This window comes from Gadus chalcogrammus, chromosome 6 (genome assembly GCF_026213295.1).
Source record: "Gadus chalcogrammus isolate NIFS_2021 chromosome 6, NIFS_Gcha_1.0, whole genome shotgun sequence".
Taxonomy (NCBI): Eukaryota; Metazoa; Chordata; class Actinopteri; order Gadiformes; family Gadidae; genus Gadus; species Gadus chalcogrammus.
The window spans coordinates 4,757,580-4,774,072 of NC_079417.1; the positions used below are offsets into that span (position 1 = coordinate 4,757,580).

Sequence of the window (16,493 nt, forward strand, 5' to 3'; positions counted from 1 at the left end):
AGAATATGATTCCATAGTATATTGATGATGCTTAAAAAGGCAAACTTCTTCTCTGTATCTCCGTTAGAGGGCGCTAGTGTAGCAGTAAAGAAGTAGAGAGTTACTGCAGTCTCCTGCCTATCCTAATATTTCAAGCTAGGTGCGAGATAAAATTCCTTTGGCCGGCTATACTACAGTAAAGACGATATAAAAATATTTACTATCATACAATGGATGTATAATGAGGAATTCCCATTATTTCTTCCTTTCGTCGTGCTCTTGTTTACTGCTTCACATGGCCCCTTGCTTTACCAATGCGCTCAAACGTGCGCAGTGTGCGCTTCTGTTGTTGGCACGTGTCTACCGCGGATACGCGCCTGGTCGAAAACAATCCCTGTCGGCGGGAGCGCGCCGTCCTGTCTTTTACCTTAGAAAGCTACGATGATTGGTTTTAAGATCTCTGGGCTGTCCTTGTTTGGCAGGGGATTGGTTTGAGGCAGATAATCTTTGTAACTATTGGTCATCAGAACTGGAGAGGAGGGGGGCTGTTTATCCTTGGTGGCTTCAACAGAATATTACAGAATTGCGTTATGAAGTTCATACACTCACATCTTTAGGTTAGTGTTAGATAACGATCGTTACACAATAGCCCTTTCGTTTTTGTTTTTTTCGATAAACGTTTCGTGATTTATTCACTGTCAATGAAGATGGTGAATTGATCCGATTCCTGTAGGTTTAGGTTAGTCTATGCAATATTAGGTATAATGACAAGATACAAGCGCACCAAATGACCTTAAATCTCCCATAATTTAACCTAGTGCAGTTCCAACGTGCACAGTTAACTAATGCAGCCTGCGCAGCTATAGGCTCCCAACACCTCTTGCACTAAACCAATTGGTGGATCTAGCGCGGCTTGTGCAGGAATAACAATACTACGCATGTATTTTTGGAGACTTTATGGGACTCGAAACGATCCGAACAGTGAAGGGGTAAAACCAGGAACGGTGTCAACAACCTTTCTGAACCATGGCACGGGGATATTTATGAATGCTCTGAGAGACAACATCGGGGAAGTGTTTTCTTCCCCTTCTTGAAAGGAAAAGGCTGTTGCCAGTGAGTATTACGCCAATTACACATGCTGAACGCCTTAACTTCCCACTGTGTTTTGCTTTGGTGCACAAATGCATGCATAGATAGGCCTATAATGTATATGCCCGGACAATGTGGCTTATTGGTGTGTTGATTGGTCAATTGAGCTGTGTAATATGAACTGGTGGAAAAATGTATTCGATACATAGCATATATTTGTGTGTTTGAGTGTTTGGGGTTCGTTGGCATTTCAAATAACAACTTATTGCAGATTGAGGGAACATGAGTGCTAATCCTCGATATCAGGACAATGGCATCCAGCGTGATGGCTTTCAAATATTTCTGTGCACAGTTCTTAATGTTTCAAAAGTACGTGTCCAATGCCATAAATTATGATTGCAGTATCCTGATCCTCTTAGGGCTTATTTTACACAACGAGCACAAGTAGTGTCTTGACCACTATACACAAAGTGGGAAATATACTGACCTACTTTTATAACAGTGGGAATATTGTGTTTTTGTATAAAAGACGCTGCATTTCATAATTCCCTAATGAATTAGTCTTTTGTATTATAGGTGAATTCATACCCTGATGAAAACGAGCACACTCACAGAGCAAGCTGGCTGGCCATGAACATTGTAGGGACACATGACATTTCTGATTGATCACCGCATAGAGTAGAAATGCGATTATTAATACCCCTCAAATGCATCAAATTCCTTGTATTTATTTACACATCCGGGTGTCTATTTGCGTTCCCCTTCCCCCGAGCGATACGGTCGCTGATTGGACGCCGATGGTGTCAGTCAAACGTTGGCTCTTCCCCACGGTGACGTCTCCATATCATCAAAGTAACCAGCCAGTCTGTCACGAACACAAAAGGGACAACAAAGACTTGGGGATACGATAGTCCTCCACATCTCAAGACCCAACTTCTCACCTGGCGACATTATCCACTCTGCGAGCCGTGCAACAAGTTAACAGTAATACGGAGACTACAGCAATGCTATGAACATCGTCATTATAAAACCCACCAACAGACACTTAATAACAAGCAGCGTTGTGGTCAAATCCGATTCTGGTGGTGAGTACTTATGGATCAGATCTATTTTCCAATAAATCATCTTTTAACGTTTGGACCCGTGTATGTTTTGAGTTGAGCAGGGATAAGCCAACATCACCCGAGAACAACATAAGGTTGTCACTTCTTCCTCTAGCGAGTGTCGATCATAATTTAACGTTAAATGATAAATAATGGGGTTTCTTGGTTGGCGACGCTCGTATCGCTTATTTGATCCGAAGTAATTGTGCGACTACGGACGTTCAGATCGAATCGAGTATGTAAAAAAAAAAGTTATTTTTGTCCTTTCTTTGTTTGTTGAGACAGTTGTATCTATTGTCGGGCCGCCTTCCCATCTCGGTTACCAGGACACGCGGTGCCGTCTTTGTTTTGGATGGGCTGGCTTTTTAATGGCACTTCTGCTTGGAGCAATACTCTGCTGTGCAACCACCGAATTACTTGCAGACGTGAATAATGTAGACGGCTAAGAAGATGTAATCCAATTCCCAAATTGACTTGTTGCCAAGTGATAAAGCCACGTCTACTCAGTCGAGAAACCCTACAGTCTAACACCCATGTGTTCAGACAAAGTAAGATCAGGTGTTGTTTTTTTTGTGTGTCTGTCGAGACAAGAACAAAGAAGTGCAACAGACTTTACTTGTCTTCGACACACACACACACACACACACACACACACACACACACACACACACACCCCAACACACACACACACACACACACACACACACACACAGAGAGAGAGAGAGAAAATACACGGTGTGCGTCATAACAATCTGTCACTTTCTTCTGTGGCGATGGGGGCGCCATACCAGTATGTTGTCTCTTGTGAGTGTGTTTACCTTTCCACAGACCAACTGCATGCTATGAGTAGACCACATTTGTGGTACGGTTGCAGTGGTTCGAATCACAGTTGTATAATGTGAAGTCTAAACTCTCCCTGGTCGGTTATGGAAATGGCCCATAATAAGAATATTGGTCCCCTTGACGTGTAGTCCTCCTCAGCAGTGTGATACTGGTGGTGGCTGGCTGCTTCCTGGTGTGCCGTGCGGAAGCTCCTTTGTTCACACTGCTGCCTTCTGGCTGCTCTCGGGCCGCCACTGCTTTCCTGTGAAAGCACCCAGCTTCAAATTGGAAAGTTAAAAGTTGTCTGCATGTCATTATGTGTATGTTATTTTCGTCCAAATAAAACCCTGAGCCCTTGCCTGACCTGTAGTTGTTTTTAACAAAATGTACGAAACCCAGAGTTGATGCATTTAAAATGCCATCCTTTTTGCACATTATTATCAATTTTTTTGTACCCACACCAACAACTTCTGGGTGCTGAGGTGTTGAAACAAGACACTGTTAACAGTTTGACAAAGGAAAACGGCAACTTGGAGTATAAAAACATCAGAATATGTGTTCTATCACTTAGGGCTATTTGTAATAAAATCAATGTTCTCAATCCAATGTTCTCTCTGAGAATGCTCTGTCTATTTTTTGTTTGCTATCATTGCTTTTAAACAGAATTTGCTCTGAATATTTGACTTCTTTTCTTGCACCTGAAGCCAAAATCACCCACTTGAATAGCTTTTGGTGTCGTTAAACAATAAAGTTAGATCGAGATATCTGGTGCTTTGTAATATATGACAGTCATTTTGTGTTTTTAAAGATCACCTTTAGTAGATCTATGCCTGGGCAGGGCGAAGCCAGAGGAAACTGGTGGAGGCCCGTGAATGCATTACTAATCGAAATGCATTCACTTAGACCCAAATCGACATGCTACACAATACTGGCTAGCAGGTTGGTTCTCCACCTATAGTAGGACATCATACAGTAGTTCTACACACTCTGTGAGTCAAATACAGAGCTGACAACGGAGAAATAGTTAAAGTGAATACAAGTGAACGGGTCTCAAACGTTGGTATGCTGCCTGACTAAACCCTATGGGCTGCTTGGCTCCTGAGAGTCACCTGGCTGCCGGCTCGGCTGTCTGTACAGACCCAACACTGTTCCTGCTCACAGGCACCTCCAGCACACCATAATCACCCAAACATATGGGTGCAGTTATTATCTCACTTGCCAACACTAAATTCAAGGGCTAGGTCTGCGCTCTCGGTTTTGTATGTGTGACTTAGGCAATCAGCGCGCTGTTTTGCAAGGGAAAGGGGTATGTGATCTTAATGTGCAGCTTCCAGATAATCTTTATGCAAACACACAGTTAATGGTGGGGCTACAGGCCGGGTTGCATGGTGTGTTCAATGACAAGTGTATTGAGGTAAATGGGTGCATTATTTGGAAAGTTGTTTGTAAATGGATTTATTCAGCAGCCAGCATTCCACTTAAGTGTGGGTGTGTGTTGGGGTGGGGATTTAATCCTGAAGCCACAGCACAGAATGAAGGAAAGTGTTGGTATATATATATAGACTTGTGTTTAATTTAATGTACGTATTGGTGCTTTATATATATATATATGGTGGCAGGGTGCCACCATATATTGGTATCGATTGGTATCGAATGACAGCATGATGGAGCGAATTAGCAACCTGGCTTTGAAAACAGCATCAAAGTGTCAATGCTGCAGATTAAAGCGGGACGAGACCATTCAAAGACCTGCACCTCTCTTCCCCCTTCTCCCCCCTCAGGTTTGATTTTCTCCCGTGGTGTCTGTGTGGAGTGTGCCACACACCCACTCCACAACAACGACGGCTTTGGCTTGCATCTTCCAGTGTTTCTTCTGTCAGCAAGTCCAGCAGAGCTGCAACTCCCCCAGCACCAGCCCGGACGGCAGCCAGGAGCCCTGCCCCATTGACATGGTGAAGATGACCAAGTCGAAGACCTTCCAGGCTTACCTGCCCAGCTGCCATCGTACCTACAGCTGCATCCACTGCCGCGCACACCTGGCCAACCACGATGAGCTCATCTCAAAGGTATGGCAGCTCAGCAAGGTTTGATTCTTTAGAGATCTGTTGATGATCTGTTAAGTAGATGCTATTGATACAAGTAAGTCATTCTATTGTAAAAAAAAAAAAAAAAAAGATTATGCTTGTGTGGTCATATTGGGCATATGTTGGTATAAATATGTGCATGATTGTGACCTTTCAAGATGACTTCTTCTGCCGTTTTGACTTTTGAGTTAAGACCATTACCAAGTTAAATAAACCAGTAATACAATCAAAGTCAATCTGAAGTGCGTGTACATGATGTCATGCTCTGTTAACGTTAGGCTTTTACGATTTTATCAAATAAGACCCTCAAATGGACTTTTAACAATTGTAGAGACATTTGATTTCATTTAAACCGGCGTCATCCAATCCTTTTGAAACGGACAGATGTCTATCGCTGCGTAATTCCTATGGCACATCTGGAGAAGCACAGCTCCTTTCAGACCAGTCCGGACAAAGTCGGTCTACTGATTTTGCAAAGTCTTTTTCCGTTAACGTCAAGCGCCTGTGAGCTATATTGACAAAAGCTTGAGCTTGATGTACTATCTTCTCCTATCGCCACCTGGAATAGACTGGAATACATTTTCTTGATATACGGTGTAGTCTTGACTATCTTTTAAACAGGTGGTTGGACAAATACATGTGGTTGGACCTTTTTTGGTTCAAACTGTACTCAAACACCCGTTCGATATTCCTGGCCATTGATTGAGGAGATAACCCCAATATAGAGGAGTTAACCCCAATAAGGAAGAGACTGAATGCATCCCTTATACTGAGACCGACTAGCAATCTGTCCAAACCAGTCAGCTGATAAGTTATGAGGTGAATCAGGAGATCTCCCTGTAGTGATCTATTGGCCCCAGAAGCTTGGATGCCTGGGGATCTTCCTGCTAATGGGGTCAATATAATCATATAGTACAGTAGCACCAGATCACTATGGTTACCAAGATGTCCAGAAAGCCATTGGTATACACAACCGGGTACATACACCTTGCCCACCAGGACATTTAGAGGTTCAAAGGTGGCAACGTTTGGTGATACAGTACAAAGTGTGAATTGGGACGCTCCGGTGGATTCAGCTTGGGAGGCGGAGAAGATGACATTTAAGGCCTTGTTTTTGCTGTTGTGGTTCCTGGTTAATTTGGTGACACGCCTCATTGTTCTCCACGGCTCTGCTTAGGCTGGAATGCAGGGGAACCAGTTGCGCTTTAGAGCCTAAATGCAAAGCTAAGTGATTTGATTAATTTTAGCAGAGAAGGCATGCATATATTGGCGGAGCCCCACAGTCTATTTGAATCACCCTTATCTGGTTTGCAGATAAGATCCCAAACTGTTCTCACCTCTCTTTGTAAGAGAATGATGAGTCTAAGGCACCAGCACTCGACTTCCTGGCCCCCCGTCAGATGACATTATACTCCCCCAAACAGTTTTGTCTGTGTTTATTACATATATATTTTTTGTTTTATTCACCTAGCTTGAGTACGAAAGCTTAGCTATCGCCCATCTTGGTTCTAAATGCTAGCTATCCAGCTAGCAATTAGAACTGAACCCAGATGGAACCAAGATGGTCGCTAGGTGAGAAGGCCAATCGGGCAAACACCTCGTGTTCCCTTTTTGACAAACAACCTCATTAGCCCTTGCATCCACTTCAAGTGTAATTGGATTGGATTGCAGCATTCCCGCTGACGGTCAACTGGTCTGCTCTAGATTCCCAGTGGGCCCTAACATGTGGCGGAACATTTGATCCTTTAGATCATATAACCACCACAACTACCCCCCGTCAGGGTGTATAGGGGAAGTGTTAGCCCCCCCCCCCCCCACTGGAACCTGCCGCTGGTCCCCTGAGGTTCACGCCTTTGTGCGGTGGAGTGGGATGCCGTTGCCTCGCTCCAGCACACCGACCCCTGTAAGCCGATTACGTTACTTGGTAAGAAGACGACACCCGGACGGGTGTTTTCCACTACACGCAGCCAAGTGTGTGTGTGTGTGTGTGTGTGTGTGTGTGTGTGTGTGTGTGTGTGTGTGTGTGTGTGTGTGTGTGTGTGTGTGTGTGTGTGTGTGTGTGTGTGTGTGTGTGTGTGTGTGTGTGTGTGTGTGTGTTGGGGGGGGGGGGGGGGCGGACGGGCGGACGGACATGTCGCCGTTCACATGTTCAGTGGTGATTATTATGACGATGGCGGTTGAAGGACATGGCAACGGATGTGCGGGGGTGTAATTGCATTATTGGTTATTATGGCTTCAACAATGTAGCGTGTGATGGCTCACACGTAGAGCGCTGGGGCTGAAGACCTTCAGTGCTTGGCAGGATGCAGAGGTGCAGAGAGAGGGGAGATTAACCTGTGGAGCAGGCCAAGAGAGAGGGAGGCGACGGCCCAACTGCGCACGCACGCACGCACTCACGCACGGACACTAATGCAAGGATACACACTCGAGCACACGCACGCACGCACGCACGCACGCACCCACATGTCATGCACAAATGCACAGACACTAATGCAAGGATACACACTTAAGCATATAAACACATAAACACACGCAAACACATACACGGACACTAACGCAAGGATACACAGTAGAGCACAGACGCCCATAAACACACAAAGACACACGTCGTGCAGTGACACATACACCTCGTCCGCACATACATATGTGCGGACGAGGAAACAAACTGCATGAACGGACACACATAAACATGCAACCATGTATGGACACACGCTTATATAAGGACATGCGCACACGCACACACAGGGCAACAGACGACCCCCTCCTCTCCAGTCCTTAAGTGACTCATCCTTGGTGTTTCTCCGAGGGACATCACTCAAACAAACAAACGGATGGCGACAGTGTTTTCCTCACGCCGTACCCCGCGTGTAAAACCGTCTACCCTCACCCAACGCTGTGGCTTTGACTCTGAATTTTGACTGGCCACTCTCCCACCCCCATTCAAGCTAAAAAGAGGCAAGTTATTACTGAGGTTTGTGTTTGTTTAAAAACCCTAGTTTTAAATCTCTCACCTCCCTGATTTGCATATTATATGTAAAGTTTTGTGGGTGCCTTTCTGGTTTTGTACATATCAGGCTTTGGTTTTAATTTGTGCCTGTAGGGCAGTTTCACAAAGTAAAGCGGCTCCACTGATTGAGAGACACATTAGTTGCCCTTTTATGAGACGCGTGGGAGAACCGGGTGCCAGAAATGTTGGGTGCGCCATCTCCTGCTGTTGGACTCGATTCAGATTTGTATTTTTACACCACCTAGACGCCAAGCAAATATCCTCCCTTCGCAGTCTTTTCCTAAAATGAGTTATTTGTTCCCTTCAGTAAACACAACAGATGCATCGCGTATAAAAAAGTCGATATAAATTTGAAATAGGAATGTTCCTTGGGGGATGTAAGAGCAGAGCGGGATGTGTCACATATTTCCATTTCAATCTTTTCCGATTTTTTTGGTTGTTTTGTCAAAGAACACACGAACTGCGTCGTACGTGAGAATGTGGAAAGGGGAATGCTCCCCGGGTGATGGAGGAGCAGGGTTGGATGGGGGCCAAGGGCTCAGAGATGGACCTGAGCTCCTGGGCTGGGCCGTATATAAAGCATATGTTGGAGTGACTGGTTGGCTAAAGACCAGCACTGGATCCAACAGGATTTGGAGGTCTTGCCAAAAAGCACATTACTGTAAATGGATGACGGCCAAGCGCGCCACTACTCACTATTCCGATTTATGCACTTCAGTGTATAAGTCTCACGTTTTGGGGACCAGAAGAGTGTGCGCTGTTGTTCCATTTATTAGGATTATTCTTTTTTTATTTTTTTTATTGTTTACATTGACAGAGAAAGTTCACCAGATGTTGAATTAAGCAGCTCCAGTACATTTTGAACATCTCTAGAATTTAGGATATTTAACCTTAAAGGTCAATATAAGGCACATACAAAATGTAGTGGAGTTGTTGTCCACTTTGACCTATAGTTTCATTGCTCCCATCTTTAAGCCTAAGTCTTTGACTTTGTTCAAATTAAACTCAACACTATATAAATGCAGTCCATTTACTGCACATGGCATTGCGAACCCAACCACAGAGACACTTTAACCAAAGCCACATACAGTGAAACCCCTGTTCGTACATACATAAAAAAAAGTTCAGGAACTTATTTTGTGTTCTCCATTCCCACGGGGCATGTGCAAAGTGTTCTTGGCCTACACACCATTCTTGGTTCCTTAAAATCAAAAACGGTTTGATTGAATCCCAATGCTGCAGTACACCCAAATTGGCTATGGAAGAACCCTCCCTCTAACATAGAGAAGCCCTCCTCCTGTGGAGACTGTTAAAGTGCTACCGCGGCGGTGGAGCAGGCAGCTGAAGCAGGCAGCTGAAGCCCCTATTTGGTAGCATTAGCTAGCTTAGCACCCGGCACGGCCTCATCCGTGCCGCTCATTTGCAATGGAAAAAGCAAAGCCGATTGGGGGAAGCTAGCCTGTGACACCCTGTCTCTCTGCCACCGGTCAAGGATGACGGGTGGAGAGAGACAGGGTGGAGAGACAGGCCTAGCTTCCCTCATGTCCCTTTAAGGGCCCATGAAGGACACGCTGACAGGCTTAAGGTATTAACCACCCTGGAAGAGCAGAGCGGCGGCATTCAGAATACGCAGCGTACAAAGGCGCACCTTTACGGAAACGCTCGCCTTAAGCTAGCGTGTGTTCTCAAGAGCCCTCGTAGAGGAGGCGGATGCCTTGGTAGTAAACCGAAACGTTGACATTGTTTCCATGTGACCATGAACATGGGGGATTTTGAGTGGATGGAAAGGACAGACCTTGGTTTTGCAGCAGTAATATTCTGTTTGGGTTATGGGTATGCAGTTGGATTGGGCAAATTGTATGCATTACAAATTGTAGGCAAGAATATTTAATAATGTGAATTGCTGAACTATGATGTCACTTTTCTTCCCCAGTGTAATGTTGCTTGGGATAATATACTAATATAGCAGTATCAGTAAAACACTAGACAGACCACCAAATAAAACAAGACGCTGGGCTATTGCTTACATAGACGGCGTGGCATCTGGCTATAAAAACAAGCCGGATAGGACCGTATCACTTCAGAAAACAAGCAGGGCCAGAATCACAAGACGTGGGCTGCATACTGTATGCAGCATGCCTCAGAGCCTGTGTTGATAGTTTTGGTTTTGATTTTGTAAAATTGCCTACAATTAAAATTGTATAGCAGAAAAAAAGAAAAGAAAAAATAGATGTCCGATTATAACCTTGTCTCAACGGGTCATGTTCTTCTGCATAATCGTATAATGTGGTTGACCGATGCTCTGCAGCTGAGGCACCGTCTTTTTGGTTTGAATTGGTACCCAGTCAGTGGAACCGATGAGTCATGTCTTGCCGCAGGTCCAGAAAACGTTAACGCTTTTCACTGAACGTGTTTGTGTGACACATCAAAATGTGCAGATCAATGATATGGCTGGGAGGTTGCATCTGAGACTTATATTTGCAACATCTTTGCATGCTGCCAGAGTAAACGCCTCCCTTCAAGTCACCTGTTCTCACCTGTTGTTGCAACTCTTCTCTCTTCTCTCTTTCAGTCTTTCCAAGGCAGCCAGGGGAGGGCCTATCTCTTCAACTCTGTGTGAGTGTTCTTAAAAGAAATAAACACAATTGTGTTCCATGCCAATACAAATAAAGGCTGAGTGCATGAGCAAGAAAAACAATCATTGAGGGAGATTGTCACAGAAAGTTAATGCTTAGCGAGAATATCATTAAACAGCAGGAGAAACACAGGTGTAGTAGATGGTATAGATAGATGCAGCTAGTCAAGTAAATATATATGGACCATGTTGGTGCTGCTTCAGAAAAGAGTAAAACCAAGGGAATGTTAAAAGTACAGGAACAGGAAGTTACATTACCCGACTATTGTTGATCTGGGAATGGGGTGCATTTGTCTTCAAGACGTGCAATTATTATAATTCAATTTTTTAATAAACAGTTGTTGTTGCACCGCGCTATAAACCCTAGAAGGCAACAAAGATAACCATGGCAGCGCATTCAGACTAGAGCTATTTACAAAAGAAAAATAATCTCAATATGTAAATATGGCAATCTCACCCTGACCAATGTGTCCTCCTCCTCCTCCTCCTCCTCCTCCTCCTCCTCCTCCTCCTCCTCCTACCCAACAGGGTGAACGTGGGCTGTGGGCCTGCAGAGGAGCGGGTTCTCCTCACAGGTCTCCACGCCGTGGCTGACATCTACTGTGAAAACTGTAAAACCACCCTGGGCTGGAAATACGTGAGTAGTTCACCTCACTTCCCCGAACCTAAGGGCAACAGGTCGGTCACACAAGACATATGATTCGTAGAGCCGTGCCGATGATCCCGAGGACGTTGATGATGTACATCTTACAGCTTGCGTTTGAAGTTAAAGCTCCTTTACGGCGCGTCCTCTTACAGTGCAAAGTTGTAACTATTTTTGCTCTGGGTTTTGTATTTAGTGTGTGCGTTTTGCATGCCGAACTCTGCTAGCGTTGGGGTAATTACTGTGGCCAGAGGTTGTCTGCTGCCAGACTGGCTCACAGCCCCTGGGATTCGCCGGTGATTAAATGGCAGGCAGCGTCGGGGTGACCCGTCCCGGATAATTGTCCGCAAAGACTGGTAGAGGCACCCAACGCAAACACGGGAGCGCTCTCTCTGCCAGAGCCCCTCGCAGAAATCCGGGCTCGTTTGCAAGGCAGAGTATGTGTTGCAAAAAAAAAAAGTTCTTATTAGCAGGAGAAAACCCAGTGGTTTCCTTTCAGGCGCTGCAGATGCACACTGGCAGCGATCCAAGCCTAATAAAGTTACCGCATACTTGCTTGGGTTGTCGGACTGGTTAAAGTGTTTAAAGGGGCCGTCGGGTCAAGGAAGAACACTTTTCTTCTTTTCCTCGAAATGAAAGTAGTAGTCTATTTTTGCCCGTTTATTCCCTCTGATAATGACGTTACACGCCGTCTTTGGATACTTTAATACCGCAAGCCTGATACTTTCCCCTTCTTCAGTTTCTTTGTAGCATCGAAACCAACGACATTTTGTATTGCATACTTGCAAACATAAAATCAGAGTTTTCGTTCTTACGGTCAGTCAGTTTGTAGTACGTCGGTGGTATACGTCTGAGTACTTAAAGGTGTTGCAGGTACGATTTGAGGCGTTACCTCGCCTCTCTGCCTTCTCCCTAATTCAACCACCATTGAGAAGGTGTTGCGTTTCGCACACTCCTGTGATAAACAGGCAAGATGGATTCCTCGACCCAACCACGATAGAGATGCCGTGATTGGTCATAACCATCCAATCTGAAACTTCTTTGGCTCATATCTGGAGGCAGGCGCAGTCGTCTCGAAACAGATATTTTCTCACAGTGCATTTTTCTCACTAACAGCTTTGGGATGGCTACTCAATTGCTTACAAAGGAAACTCCCATGATAGCTCTAAAATCTTACCCTACAGCCCCATTCGGTTCCTAGTTTACTGTGTTAGCCTCAACCTAACTATGCTCTTTCTACCTGAACCAAAACATGTTCTCCTTTGTTCTTCTGTTCACCGTCCACTGATGTGTCCGGTGTGTACATTAGTTCAGTGTTTATGGTTGAAAGCACCTGATGGTCGGGCCGTCTGTCGTTGGTTCCACAGGAGCACGCGTTCGAGAGCAGCCAGAAGTACAAAGAGGGGAAGTTCATCATCGAGCTGGCTCACATGATCAAGGACAACGGCTGGGAGTGACTGGCCCCGCCCCCTCCCGTGACCCCTCTGAATTCTCTTAATTGAACTGCGTGGAGTGGCCGCCGTTGCTCATCATGTTCCCACCGCCACCGCCACCACCACCACCACCACCACCCCCACCACACCTCCTCCACCTCTTAAATGTGAACTCACAACCACACACCGCTCATCGTGAAAAAACAAAAAAAAACACCATGTGATGACGATGACTTCGGGATAAAAAAGGAGCTGGACCTGGATATGGGGAGGGGGGGTGGGGGGGGGGGGGGGGGGTGTGGTCCAGGAAGTCCTCCACCCGTTACCATGACGATATGTGAGTGTGTGTCTGTGTTCTGTTGCAGCCCTCACACGCCCATCCATAACCACCACCGCCACCACCGACCGCCCCCTCCCTCCCTAACAAACCCACGCTGCTGTGGAGTGTCTGTGGTGAAGTGGCGACCCGCTCTATGAACGCGGCTCTACGTTGACGTGGGGCCGGGCCCCTGTCGTGTCAGTGCCGTAGAGAGGCCTCCACTGAGACGCCAGCAGGGTGACTGCTCATTGCTTTATTTTGATGGCGATGTTGATACTTTACGCTTTATTTTCTTTTTGTTTTTTAAAAACGGTTAAAAACCCTCTTGTTTGGACGGCCCCCGATGGATGGATGTTACCGGTTAGCATTTGTTTACTTCTCGTCTGCCTTTTGGCTTGGTGTCGGCTCCTGTAGCTGCACACACTCCCCCTCTGGCCGTCTGCTATTGCTCGGGTTATTTGGGGGGGGAGAGAGAGAGAGAGAGAGAGAGAGAGAGAGAGAGAGAGAGCTGTGCGTGTGTGTGAGCACACACTGCGTGTGTGTTTCATAGAGTCCAATTATGTAGCAGCTCTCGTTAAGAGACCCCGCCCCTGTTTTATATTATTATTACTATTATTATTATTACTATTATTATTTGTTTGCTTTTGTGGGACCTCCCCCCTCTTCTTATTTCCTGGTTATATTCCACACTCAAAAAATCGAGTATTTGTTATTTATATAAATATATATAAATATACATATGGTAATGAACGTATATATAATCCATTACTGTGGTGTTCGGCTGGATGCAATCGTGGCTGGTCCACGTTTGCAGAAGGCCTGTAAGTTTAAAAAACAAACAAAAAAAAGACATGATACTTGCCCATATGTAAACCTTCGAGTTATGGCGGGTGAACTTTGACCTGTGCCCAGAATCGCCGTGGTGACTGAGGACCTCAAACCAGACGGGGTCACATGACCATACTATGAAATGGTCCGGGGTTGTACTACCACCGGTCCGTGGATTCTTACAGATGTTCACCGACGCTCACACTTTGTGTGTGTGTGTGTGTGTGTGTGTGTGTGTGTGTGTGTGTGTGTGTGTGTGTGTGTGTGTGTGTGTGTGTGTGTGTGTGTGTGTGTGTGTGTGTGTGTGTGTGTGTGTGTGTGTGCGCGCGTGTGCTCTGTGTGACCCGACACGCGGCGACATACTTGAAGGACGCTCACCTCGTATGCACTTTTTTTTTTGCGGAGGCCTTGGGTTCATGCGTTTATGCGTTTAGGGGCTCAGTCTGTGCTGCACGCTTTGGTATGGCCTTTTCTCTCTGACCGACCGTCACCTAATGAAGACGCTTTTGAATGAACGGGACGTAAGGAAGCGCTTGGGGGTGGGTGGGGGGGTCAGATCGGAAGCAGTTTCTTTCTCCGCTTTCGCTCCCTGCTTCCCCTTTACTTCACCTTCTTCTTTGCAACATAGACAACAGCAGCTTGCCTTGGGACACCCGTGACCACAACTTCAAATCTTGCCCATTTTAAAAGTCCTTTGAAAATAGATGACTATATCCTTTGACGAAATTGTTGCTAGGATTAGGAATGCAGTACCCCCCCCCCCCCCCCCCCTTCACCTTCCATTCGTGTAGGTCTTTTTGCACTTTATGCCTGCCCTGCTCATACCGCAGTGTCTGACTTGTCACTTTGGTTGTAGATGGACTATTTGCCTCTAGTTTGCCTCTAAGCAGCATGAATCTTATGCCTCTTCAAAAAAAAATGTCCCATGTTCTGTATCTCCCCCATGTTTTCTGTGTTGTGCACATTGCATAACTCTGAATCCCGCCTTTGTCTTCCCCTAGCAGATATGAGGTGCGCCCTCTCAAAATCAATACAACAATCCAGCGATGCTCCGCCCTTCGTTAGGTTTTACCCCATTTATCTTTTCTTTTCTTTTTTTACACACGACTATTAGAAATACACTTTAAATACATATATATAGATATCGATATATATCTAGATATATTAATAGAAATATATTACAATTCCGCAAATACATTATATATTATTAATAATACAGATTTTATGTGACACAAATGTTGATGGTATAATTCCCGACCGCTATGAAACGTTCCAACTGTTATTGTTGAGGCTAGTAAGTGTTGAGGACATGGTCTGTAGTGGATGGGTTACCTTAAGAGTAACTAACGGTGCTAGGCCTGCTTAGTAGTGTGGGGGTGGTAATGGTTAATTCCAGCCCTAGTGGTGATGAGTACTTTGCCGGCAAGGTCATTCAAATCAAACACACACCTTTCTTTTTCTTACATTTTATTTTATATAAGTGACGACTATCCTGAAATTTCTGACTAGACGGCGATGATTCCTACTTGAAAGTGAGAAGAGAAAAAACACAACACAATAACAGCTGAGACATTAGCCCCTGTTACAGTTTTGTATGTACATAAACAAACATATTTAAGGTTTTTTCTACATATTTCTACAGGGTTGGTTCTTTTACTTCCCCAACTTGAAGCACTTTTATTACCTTTACCTCTGGCTTCATCCGCGCGCACGCACGACCGGGTTGCCAGTGTTTAGTGTGCGTGAGCGAGCGGATGAAACTGTGTTTTGTTACCTTACGCCTACTAGTACTTTATTTACTTTTTATCTCTTTGTTTCCTGATTGGATTCTACCTTCGACCCATTATTTCATCCTCCTAGCTTTCCCTCCTCGCGGCCGTTTTTTGGTGTCTGTACCAGTAATCTGTGAGGCCAAGAGCCAGGTCATGTAGTTAAGACAGTTACTCAGATTGTCCTTTTTTTTTATTGCTTACATTTTTCTTTCTTCTGGCTGAAGGCGTCTGAGGTAGAGTGGGTAAGGAGGGGGGGGTGAGCTGGAGCCTCCCACGTTGACACAGGGAGAGCCTTTTACCCAGCAACACCGCCCCCTCTCCCTTTATTTTTTCACACGTTCTTTTTTTCCTTTACCCACAACGGTCTCGTTTGTCCCTCTTGTGATCCCTTCCGATCGACAGCAAAGCAAAGCGCGCCGGCCGGCGTCCCCCGCGGCCAGCGTGTACCAAATAGGAAGCAGGGGGGGGGGGGGGCGCTCTGGCGGCTCCGGCGGCTCCGATTCAAACAGACGCGGCCGCGTTTGTTTTTTCACGGCAGGGCCGTTGTACCCCAGACTCCAGGGGCTCAGCCCGGGAGCGCTTCGACTTCGCTGTACCAAAACCTCTTGTTTCTCGAATGTTTCCACACCTACAAAACTTACGACTTGAACGCAGTCCACAAGGAATGCAAAAAAAGGTGTTCATTTTTTCATTTTGCTGCTTATAAAAACTGTTTACTCTTTCTGGTTACTTTTTGGTGACACTGGCTACATACCTTTTTGTTGAACTGTTACACTGTA

General features: G+C 45.5%; 1 protein-coding gene across 2 annotated transcripts; it reads left to right on the top strand.

Moving 5' to 3' along the window:
- The first annotated feature begins 442 nt into the window (after positions 1–442).
- On the top strand, positions 443–13,047 carry LOC130384695 (protein yippee-like 1). Of its 2 annotated transcripts, none has more exons than XM_056593011.1 (5): positions 443–2,153; positions 4,775–5,059; positions 10,657–10,700; positions 11,248–11,356; positions 12,730–13,047. In XM_056593011.1, exons 2-5 carry the CDS (start codon positions 4,943–4,945, stop codon positions 12,817–12,819), a joined length of 360 nt encoding a protein of 119 aa, XP_056448986.1. In that variant the 5' UTR covers positions 443–2,153; positions 4,775–4,942; the 3' UTR covers positions 12,820–13,047. The 2 variants fall into 2 exon arrangements, with proteins under 2 accessions (XP_056448986.1, XP_056448987.1); XM_056593012.1 differs by having other exon boundaries at positions 443–1,092.
- Positions 13,048–16,493: the final 3,446 nt, after the last annotated feature.